Consider the following 11,976-nt stretch of genomic DNA (forward strand, 5'->3'; position numbering starts at 1 on the left):
TATATCTTATGGGCAACTGAAGTCATTTCATAAAAACCGGCCAAGAGCGTGTCGGGCCACGCTCAGTGTAGGGTTCCGTAGTTTTCCGTATTTTTCTCAAAAACTACTGAACCTATCAAGTTCAAAACAATTTTCCTAGAAAGTCTTTATAAAGTTCTACTTTTGTGATTTTTTTCATATTTTTTAAATATATGGTTCAAAAGTTAGAGGGGGGGGGGGGGGACGCACTTTTTTTCCTTTAAGAGCGATTATTTCCGAAAATATTAATATTATCAAAAAACGATCTAAGTAAACCCTTATTCATTTTTAAATACCTATCCAACGATGTATCACACGTTGGGGTTGGAATGAAAAAAAAATCTGCCCCCACTTTACATGTAGGGGTGGTACCCTAATAAAACATTTTTTTCCATTTTTTATTTTTGCACTTTGTTGGCGTGATTGATATACATATTGCTACCAAATTTCAGCTTTCTAGTGCTTACGGTTACTGAGATTATCCGCGGACGGACGGACGGACGGACGGACGGACGGACGGACGGACGGACGGACGGACGGACGGACGGACGGACAGACAGACATGGCGAAGCTATAAGGGTTCCTAGTTGACTACGGAACCCTAAAAAAGGCAAGAATGAAATAACTAAGTAACCTAACCTAACATTAAGGTTACGAACAACAGCTCAAGCCTGATTATAAAATAACAATTTCCTACGACGTGTTTTTCGTATCGTAATACATAATTATGTTACTAATTATGAGATTTATTAAATAAAATAAAAAATATTCGAAATATCCATTTTATCCGAATATCCGGATTTTCAAATATCGACTCGAATCATCCGGATTTCGAATTGGACGGATAATTGCAAGCCCTAACACCGAACCACCGGGCAGAGTTTCAGTATTTAGGTTTATGAAGGTTTAGTATAGGTAAGTACTTACTCAGTGGCTCATTCTGTGCATCGATCAAGTCATAAATATCATCATTAGTGCCCCTTTCACTCGCAGCAGTATAAGAACATTGGATGAATTGGGATTCTTCGAGTTCTGGGACACGGGAGTGTTGAATACTAAAAACAATTTATTTTTGTGACTAATTGCACATTTCACATCTTTCATTGTGACGTTTTTAGACTAAGGGCCCGTTGCATCAACCACATTTGACACACACATCATCGTCACGCAGCAGACGCCTATGGAACTGTCCATACAATAAAATTTAACGAATGCTTTAACGGTGACAGACGGTTTGGTGCAACTGACCCTAAAGGTCCATTGTTGATAGTAGCTGATGTAATTTCTATGGTAATTGACTATCTACAGTACCAACGACACAATTAATGGGAAAGTAGTGTATATTGTACACACGCACACGCACACGCACACACACACACACACACACACACACACACACACACACACACACACACACACACACACACACACACACACACACACACACACACACACACACACACACACACACACACACACACACACACACACACACACACACACACACACACACACACACACACACACACACACACACACACACACACACACACACACACACACACACACACACACACACACACACACACACACACACACACACACACACACACACACACACACACACACACACACACACACACACACACACACACACACACACACACACACACACACACACACACACACACACACACACACACACACACACACACACACACACACACACACACACACACACACACACACACACACACACACACACACACACACACACACACACACACACACACACACACACACACACACACACACACACACACACACACACACACACACACACACACACACACACACACCTGAGATGGCCGTACCAAGGTCAAATAAGGACGCTCGCTCTTGCTAATAGCGGCGTCCCGTCCTTATTTGACCTTGGACTGTACGATTGCCTGTAAATAAATACTTAAGCGTCGTGACATTACTTAAATTTTAAAATCGGTAAAATTGAAAGCACTAAGTTAAAAGAAAAAAACTTACTTCATTGTGGTTGTGGTGCAGAATGTTTTCGACGTATTTGTTTCGTTCGACGCCACGTTTACTCACCGCTAGTCTCAAATCAAACTAAAGTTACTAAAGTGATGGCCGTGGCCGACACCGCTTGCACTGTTCGTTCAAATTCTTGGAAATAGAAAAACCGAAATAATTTCGTTCCTGCGAACTGTTCTTTAAAGAACGTATCATTTAATTCCGTTCCCGCGAACTGTTCTTTAAAGAACGTATCATTTAATTCTGTTCTTCGGAACAGTTCTCACTCATAAACGTTCGTTCACTGAACGAAAAAGAATACCGGTTAATGGAACCAGAAACGCTAAAGTAAAGTTCTCGGGTCAACGTACGGAACCGTTCCGAAAAAAATACCGGTATCCGATCCCTGCATGTGACACCTACTGTTTTAAAAACTATTATGGGCTATTAAAAATTATTATGTTCCGAATTCCAATGATGTTCCTACAAATGGTCCAATATTATATTCCAAATTCATAATCGATAGTAAACAAAAAATAATACCGTTTTTAGGGTTCCGTACCAAAAAGGTACAACAGGAACCCTTATGGTGCGACTCTGTCCGTCTGTCACATTGTTAAATATCTCGAGAACTACTTACGCTATCGATATGAAATTTGGAATGGTTATAAACATTGTGAACCTCTACAAGTTGAAAGAATTTCTTTTTTTAATTAATTAATATAAATGATAGAAAATGGCCAAAATGAAAGGGGGTCAAACTGAAAATTTCAAGTAACTAGGTCAAGTGTGGTATCGTTAGAAAGAGCTCAAACTGTACATATATTATGAAAACTATTTTTTTATATTTTTTTGGTTGTGGAAAAAAATGTTTTTTGAAGGAAAATATAAAAAAATACCCCCCCCCCCCTTATCTCCGAAGTTTACCAACATAAATTTATGAAATTTTCACCAAACATGGCTATTATAATGAATATTACAGGAAAAATAAAATCGTACACGTATCTTGAAAACTTTTTTTTTTATTTATAAAAACCTTTCAGATTTACATTTTCAATTTCAACATCCTTGCGGGTGTTTATTGTACCTGTATTTTTTAACAAAATAACAATGTAATTACCTGCTTTCAAATAGAGGCAAAATGGTTAAAATCGGTTCACGCAATAAACAATTATTCCATAAAAATCATCTTCCATACTAGCTCGCGCGCATTAGTTTACTCAATTTGCCGATAGATGTCGCTGTACGTTGAACGCTCATTTCCTACATCGTTTTTCCTAATATAATGAGGTCGGTTCAGGAGCGTCCTTGCGACATGTCGTAAGTCGTAAACTATTGAAGTCGAATAGTCTTGATTTTATTTGGACGTTGTCTAACAATAAAATTGTATATTAAAATATTACTTGTTATGTGGGAAATTGAGTCTTGAGGGATTTAGTCAAATCTGTAGAGTTCTATGAATAACATTTTGATGATTCAACTATTGAAAGTTTGTACGGAACCCTCGGTGAGCGAGTCCGACTCGCACTTGACCGGTTTTTTTTTATTGATTCTGTTCACTGAATCTGCGTCTTATATCAGAATCGGTGTCCCCTCCGAATAGCAGTTTAAACTCTGAAAGGTTTGTGCAAGCTCTTTTGAGGAGTTTGTGCTCATTCAGATCCGAGAACGTATTTGTGAAATCCTTAATGCACGTTATTTTGGAGCGTGTTTGCGTCTGAGGAATAAAACGGACGTATTTATACGATGTAATACGAGAGACTTGAAATATTGGAAATGTGTATTTCTATTTATATTTAAAGAATAGAATGTCAGGTATTTTAGCTGCAATGTATTTGTCATAGAAAGTACTAATTTAATCGAAATATAGTTCTTGACGCTATTTTGTGGGGATGTAATTCTTAATGATAGATGAAGATGGCGTGATTTTACCTTATAAATTACTGCAACGATTAAATAAATACCCTCTATTTGTTAACTGACAGATAATACTATCTGCCTTTGATTCGTGATCTAATACACTACTGGGTCAATCCGCGGTAAGAGTAACATGAGTCACGATTTTATGACATGTTCCATTTATTCATGGTGCAAGTTCAAGTGATACTTTTCTGATATATGCATAGATCCTTTCATTTGCATCTGTAGTTCAAATAAACACACAATGAAGTCGTGACTCGCGTTACTCTTACGTGGATTCACCCTACTACTAATGTTCACTGTACAAAGATGAACACACTTAATTATGATAATTTTTACCATGCAGAAATATCTGCGATACTACAATTTTCAAAACCATAATACGGCTGTTCTAAAAATTCGCAGGTTCAAGTCTTGACATATGTAAAAATATTTAAAAATATTTTAAGCGGGTTTGGGTTTGAACGCTATATCGACTTAATACGTGAGTAACCCGCTTAAAATATTTTTAAATATGTATGAGTCTCACGGGAGTTTTATATTATAGTCTTGACATATGGTTGGGAGACAGTTTATTTCTTCATTTATTTATTTATTTAAAAGAGTTTGCTCTTGCTCTGAACTTAATGATACATGGCATGTCATGCCATTCTCTACCAGTCACCTCACCACACAATTTTATTATGTGTTGTTACCAGACGCCCCGACATGCCGCAGCTCACAACAGCGAGTGCACGGAGTAGCAAAGCAGGAGCGTGCACACATCACATGCCACGTCGACGCTAATCCATCTGACGTCACTGTAAGTAACTTAGTAATAAATTCCACAGAATAGAATTGAGTGCACAGAATATAAGCGAGATCGAGCAGACACCATGCGGTTTATATTGAGCTGTAACAGAACGCATTATAGATGTCTTTGGTGCGTTTAATAGCAAAACAGATGCACGGTTTTGCGAAGCAAGAGAATGCAAACATCACATGCCTCGTCGACGCTAATCCATCTGACGTAAGTAACTAGTGTAACTACATATCAATAGATCCACATAATAAGTGCTTGCACAAATTAAAGGAAGGTCGAGCACATTCCAATTACCGCGTTGATGCAATCCCATCTATCGTAAACGTGAAACTATTGCGTTTGCGAACCTTCACCTAATGCACAAAGTGATATTTTCTCAAACATGCAATGAAATATTGTCTTTACGTTCCTTAAAATGGGCTGGGAAGTATCGCTTTTTGGGCGCAACAACTCGAGAGGACTGTAAAGGGATTTCATATTATTTTTTAGGCCTAAGCCTGCAAAGTAACTTTTTTTTATAAAATATTGTCCTTTAGAGCATTTTTATTTTTTATTTCATTGTATGTTTGAGAAAAGCACTATACAAGTATACATGCCTCGGCGTGAAAACGGATTCCCGGCCTCGTATCCCTATCCGGCCTCGCTCGGCCGTATATACCCACTTGGCCGGAAATCCTCATTTTCCCGGCCTCTGATGTAATGTACTATTAGTTGACGTTTTGGCGCTTAAAGCAACGAGCAGTTGACATAAGTCCATCTGACATGAACTTTTCATGTCAGACGCTGCTATAGCAGCGTGCGGCAGTTGACGTTAGGTGGTCAGGCTCCGTAGCCGAATGGAATTTCTGCGACGCCAATCGCCGCAAAAATTCAGTCTGGCTCTGTCGCTCTGGCTCTGTCTGGCGATAGAGGTAGATAGCTACGAAAGATATATTATCGTGGGCATGTGTGTTGTGTGGCTACGCACACAGTCCTGAAAAGTGGTGTCATGTGCACATCACATGCCGCATCGACGCAAATCCATTTGACGACATCCTAAGTTTCATGTTGTTGAGTGCTTTATCAGAATCTTCATCCTTTGCACAGCTCTGGTCACTGTACATAGTTTGAACGTGACTAAGACCAATTTAACTCTTTTTACTGATTTTTAAGGAAGTTCAATCAAAACAAAAATGGCTTTTAAGCTAACCAATCGCGCAAAACTACATTTCAAGAGTAGGTAACTAAATTTATATTTTTCATACAGTTTCGTTGGACCTTCAACAACACAGCAAATAGCAACGAAGTAAGCGATTCGTATGTGTCTCGCGCCGGCACGAGCTCAACAGTCACATACACGCCACACACTGAGATGGATTACGGCACTCTACTCTGCTGGGCGCATAACAGGATCGGAAAGCAAAGGGTGCCCTGTGTGTACCATATTATTGCTGCTGGTAAGTATTTCTTCTAATTTAGTGTAGGTAAATGTGATATGTGGATAAAAAATCAGTCCATGTAGGCTGTTCATGTATAATTTACCTTCTTAGACGCTGCAACTGAAAATATAGTGGGAATTATTTTTTGTCCAAATAGCCTTTGCTGTGTGTCTTAACTGAAGGTTACAATCCAATACCCATCTGATAAAATGTCTGGAGTCCAGCTTCAGTTCAACGTATATTTTTTAGGTATTGGATATCTACCTACAGTCTTACACATTGATTTAATCATGTTGTATTGTTGGTGTTGACAAACTTTAACATGTTCATGAGTGCGAAACGCTTTAAAGGTAATCGCAGGAATCAGACATGCCTTCAATGGCTTTCTAAATCACATTAATGTAAATCAGCGTGTTTGTATTTTCATGATCCAATCAGCCATGTTTATTTAGTAGAACTTGACAAAAATCTGTTACACATAATAGAACTGATGAAGAATTTTTTGTGCAGGACGACCAGACCAAGTGCACAACTGCACAGTTGTGAACGCGTCGCTAACGTCATTTGGAGTCCGTTGCATGGAAGGTTTCAATGGCGGCATGCCGCAATCCTTCCTTCTGGAGGTTCGGGAGATCGTCACGCAAGTACGTTCTTTTGGATTTTTATAGATAGGATTGTTTTGTGATTTGTAGTGAATAAAAATGGTAATGGTTGGTAAAAATGGAAGTTGAACTATAATATTGTAGTACAATGCTTTGCTAGAGTTCGTTCTGGCACTTTTGTTAATTTTTCTTATATAGTTGCAATAGACTTCCATTTTTACCAACCATTACCATTTTTATTCGCTACAGATTTTAGTCAGACTTGGTTTTAGTTCCCATATATTGGCTTCGGGTTTTTGGCTTAACCTAAACCTTTATGGCCTTTACTTCTTAAATATGATTAAGTGTGTTGTCGCTTAACACGGATCAATGAATAAATTTCAGAACAATCAGCAAAACAATGAATAATTTTAATCATAATAGCTCTTGAATTCGATTAGAGAAAAAATTTAATTTCTTCTAGCAATGAAGTCAGTAAAGCCTACAACATACTAATGTATGTCCCAGGAATTTGTAAATTCAGTCTTCGATAATTTATAATTATTGCATCGCATGTCTATAACAACAGCATTGATACCATCAAACTACTTTTGATGCATCCAAAAAGCCTTAATGGCCGACAACAATTTAAGACCCTGCCAATCTGTGTAAGAAATGTCTGTAGCTGTGATTATTTCTTTCCATCAGCAAATCGTGGCAAATGTGTCCAGTGCGGTCCCCCGCTTCACGGCGGTTGGTCTACAACCCGGGCGTACGTACGCCGCGGCGGTTCTGGCGTACAACGCGAAGGGGAGGGGCGAACCGTTCCCGCTGCGCGCGGGGACGCTGCGACCGCCGGAGAAGCATCATGTGCATGATAAGAGCTTACAGGGTATGTAATGCCTCACCAGTCCGCAACAAATTTGGTTCTCGACACAAATGTTTTGTTTAAAATGTAGACTAGGGTAGGGTAGAGTAACATGAGTTACGATTTTATGACATGTCCCATTTAAGAAGTTTAACACTCCCGTTTAAGAAGTCGTATCGTGGTATCGAGACAAACCTTATTGGTTTAACGATACTATGTAAATTAATTAGAGATTTATGTTTGTAATTACCTAAAATAAATAAAATAAATAAGTTTAACACTCTTACGGTAGATGTCGTTACGGGTCCCATTGACCTTAGTAGTGGAAAATTTCGCTGGCTTGGTTGAAGTCTTGGTGGCTCAGTTGGCAGAGCGCTGGAGTATCGATCCAGAGGCCGTGAGTTCAAGTCTCACCCAAGGCAGACATTTTCCACTTTTAAATTTATTCTAAGCCTAACGGCATCGATTGCAGACGTTTCTGCTAATCAGAAGTTAAAAAAAAAAAATGTCCCATTTATTCACGGTGCGAGTACAAGTGATAGTCTATCTCTAAGGAAGTGTTGCTTTTCCAATATATGCATAGAATCCTTTCATTTGCAGCTGTAGTTCAAATAAATACACAATGAAGTCGTGACTCACGTTACTCTTACTTGGATTCACCCACTAGACTTATCACAGGATAAAATATTATGTCGGTAATTGGTTTATAGCGTTAGAGATCTTAGTTAAAAATTACAAAATTGTAGGCTTGTGCCGTTTCGTTCGTTGATCGGAGCGCTCCGATCTCGTTCAATCGCTCCCACGAACTAGTTCGCTCTTTTAGGTCTTTTGCTCATTTAGTTCAGCCAGACCAGCGACCACTGCGGTCGGAAAGATCAGAACGAATGGGACCGAATAGTGTCAAAATGATACGAATAGTCCACAGATAGTAACATTCCGGGCCCAAAGGTTGTAAGTAACCGAAGTTTAATATGAAACCTTGACGTTTTTTTGTTGCTCTGCTAATTAGCTCTCGCTCTCGGTCGGCGCAGTCACACACTAGTTCTCGATCCAAACCGCTCGCGCTCGCCGAAGTCGCCGATCCTATAATATTGAACTAAATGAGCAAAGACCGAATCTCAGAGCCTGGAAAGATTCAGTTCATTTCGGTCATTGATGGGATTTTATTTTATTCCTAACAGTTCATAGTTCGTGAACGACACAAGCCTACAAAATTGTATCTTGCCCTATTTTTTTGGTTATACCTTATGCTGAATTGGTGTATAAAGTCCTACAATCCAACACATAGTTTTAAAATTGAAACGAAACTTCGTAGTAGTGGATGGTGAAATTTGGCCGAGCTTGCTCTTGACGAGACCAATGTCTTTATAAAAGTTGATCATACATTATTTTTGATTGACATTAGAAGCAATTACACTAGCTTCCCTTACAACGACGGCACTGACTCCTTAACTGCTTTTGATATCTATCTTCACTTTATCTACGTGAGACTTTTCCAACGAAAAACTAAACAACTATTTCATTCTGCAGACTTACCCCGAACCGCCTTCCAAATGTCCGGCACGATGTCAGCCGCCGTCGGCGGCGGCGGCGTGCTAATGGTCGTGGTAGTTCTCTTCATGATCGCTGTGCGGCAGCGCTGTGCCAAACGCAAGCCCCGATCGGCGCCCGCGCCGACGTCACAACCAGCCTCTCCAGACAAGCTGAGAGAAAAGGATGACAGTGAAAGCGATGATAGGAACCCGGATATAATACCGTCCGATACGGATCAGATGCAGGTGAGGAATTAAAACTGTACATTTACCACTCCCGTTCACAACTAGGCCTCGTTAAACTAGATTAGAGAGAAGGATTGGAGCAATAATTATAGGGACCAAGATAGGATACCGTCAGATATTGATGAAGCAATGCAGGTGAGACAATCAAACATCTAGAAACGCAAGCCCCGCTCGGCACCCTAGCTCCGCCTGATAAGCTGAGAAAGAAGGATGATAGCAAAAGCGATGATAGTAACCCTATCGTCGGATACAGATTAAATGCAGATGAGGAATTCAAACTGAACATTCACAACCAGGCCTCGTTAGACTAGATTAGAGAGAAGCATTTGAGCAATGATAGAGACCAAGAAAGGATACCGTCAGATACCTACCGATGATGTGATGCAGGTGAGACAGTCAAAAATCTGCAAACGTAAGCCATTCTCGGCGCCCGCGCCGACGTCACAACCAGCCTCTCCAGACAAGCTGAGAGAAAAGGATGACAGTAAAAACGATAATAGGAACCCGGATATAATACCGTCGGATACGGATCAGTTGCAGGTGAGGAATTAAAACTGTACATATACCACTCCTGTTCACAACCAGGCCTCGTTGGACTAGCTTAGAGAGAGGAGAATGATAGGGACCAAGATAGGATACCGTCAGATACTGATGATGCTAGAGGTGCAACAACTACTACTAAATAGCTAAATCTTCAAGTCTTCTGAAAATTTGAAGCTGTTAAGCCTAGGTCTCCGGTTAATATATTGACATTATTGACAGTATGGTATCTCCAGTTTGTTTGTTTTTTTTTTAGCAACATTTTTTATTTAAGATAAAACAATCCAGCACTGCTGCATTAGTCGAGTCCTAATCTCTATTCTCGTCTTACCAACAGATGGATTACTACCGGCAACAGCAAGTGTCCACAATATCCCCACCGCTGGGCAGCCGCGGGCCACGGGGCAGCGTAGCTGGGGTCCGCGGGGGTCTGCCAGGGTATTGCCCGCTCCGCACAGCGCCTCCACCGTCACACCCACCAATGCACGAGACAGGGGTAAGTACTGACAGGTTACTATGGCAACCTCTGGTAACTTATTTGAGGAGCAAAGTGGCCGAGGTTCGCGGGGGTCTGCCAGGGTATTACCCTGTTTGCAAAGCGCTTCCACCATCACATCCTCCTATGCACGAGTCAGGTGTACCAACAGGCTACAATGCCAGGTGACTCATATTTGTTGAGCAGCGTGGCTGGGCCCGAGACGGTCTGACAGGGTATTGCCCACTCCGCACAGTACCTCCACCGTCACATCCACCTATGCACGAGTCAGGGGTAAGTACCAATAGGTTACTATGGCAATCACTAGTGACTGCTATCTGTGGAGCAGCGTGGCTGGAATCGAAGGAAGTGTAATTGGTTATTGCCTGCTCCGCACATCACCTCCATCATCACATCCACCTATGCATGAGTCAGGGGTAAGTTCTTCTCTTCATCTTCTTTAAATCCTGTTGTCTAATGCCCTCTAGTCTGGGGTCTGGAATCATATTTCTCCATTTATTCCGGTCATGGGCAGTTTGGGTAACCTCCTCCCATCCCATCCCTAACACCCTGAGCTCTTGCTGAACAAACCGACGCCGAGTAAGGGGTAAGTTCTACCAACGGGTTACTATGGCAGCTTCTGGTGACTCCTATCTGTCGAGCAGCCTGGTGAAATCCGAGAGGTTTCGGGTATTCCGCGTAGCATATCCGCTGTCGACCCACCAGCCACCTATACATGAGTCAGCGGTAAATATTACCTATAGGTTACTATGGCAACTCCTGGTCACCGGTACCTATCCTTGAAGTAACGTGGTGGGGTCCACGGGGTTTTGCCCGGTTACTGTTGTCACATAACATGAATTTGCTATCAAACCATTTGATAATTAATTCCACTCATTCCGCTGACTTTTATTCAACAAATTAAAATTTGTATCTGACTAATACCAACCGCGGGCATCAAAAGAACTTCACGCCAAACCAAGAAGTGAATAATCCATCACTAAATTATTTCATCATTCCAGAGCGCATCCGGCATCCCGCCGCCCGCACGCTTCGCGTCCGGCTCGTGCACGCTACCCCGCGGCACCACACTCGCGCCCGGGTGCATCCCGCTACAGCACCTGCGTACGCTGCCGCGGCCGCTGCCCGCACCCGTGCCCCTCCCGCGCGCCACCCCCCGCGACACCCCGCTCTGACAAACAACGCAGCTGTAGGACATGTAAATAATTTGTGCTCAATCGTTCGGTGACAAGTTTGGATTTTGTGAAGGTGCGTTTCCAATTATTTTTTACTAATTTGAACTACTTAACTTGTTCACGGACAGCTAGTGACGTCATCTGGCATAGGCTAACGGAAACAAAATAGTAAGGCGGCGGAATTGAAAAAAGTCGTCTAGTTTTGAAGTTGATGTGACTGGAGAGTATACTGCTGACAAGTGGTATCGTTGTGATCGGTAGACTTTACTGAGTACGAAATAATGACTTGTCACTTTCTCAGACTGTGGGGGGGTTAACTATGACGTCACAAAGATCGCGGTCCCGGGTTTAAATT

General features: G+C 41.3%; 1 protein-coding gene across 1 annotated transcript in view; it reads left to right on the plus strand.

Annotated features, from left to right (window-relative positions):
- The window catches only part of LOC125232686 (kin of IRRE-like protein 3), an 83,982-nt gene extending 72,206 nt beyond the window's left edge, over window positions 1–11,776 (plus strand). The window contains exons 10-16 of the mRNA XM_048138441.1: window positions 4,662–4,765; window positions 6,012–6,201; window positions 6,694–6,827; window positions 7,473–7,656; window positions 9,163–9,410; window positions 10,288–10,446; window positions 11,448–11,776. Of these exons, the coding sequence (XP_047994398.1) occupies window positions 4,662–4,765; window positions 6,012–6,201; window positions 6,694–6,827; window positions 7,473–7,656; window positions 9,163–9,410; window positions 10,288–10,446; window positions 11,448–11,621 (1,193 nt within the window). The 3' untranslated portion in view covers window positions 11,622–11,776. The remainder of the gene's footprint in view (window positions 1–4,661; window positions 4,766–6,011; window positions 6,202–6,693; window positions 6,828–7,472; window positions 7,657–9,162; window positions 9,411–10,287; window positions 10,447–11,447) is intronic.
- The last annotated feature ends 200 nt before the right edge of the window (window positions 11,777–11,976 follow it).

The sequence above is a fragment of the Leguminivora glycinivorella genome, chromosome 13 (genome assembly GCF_023078275.1).
Source record: "Leguminivora glycinivorella isolate SPB_JAAS2020 chromosome 13, LegGlyc_1.1, whole genome shotgun sequence".
NCBI classification, from domain to species: domain Eukaryota; kingdom Metazoa; phylum Arthropoda; class Insecta; order Lepidoptera; family Tortricidae; genus Leguminivora; species Leguminivora glycinivorella.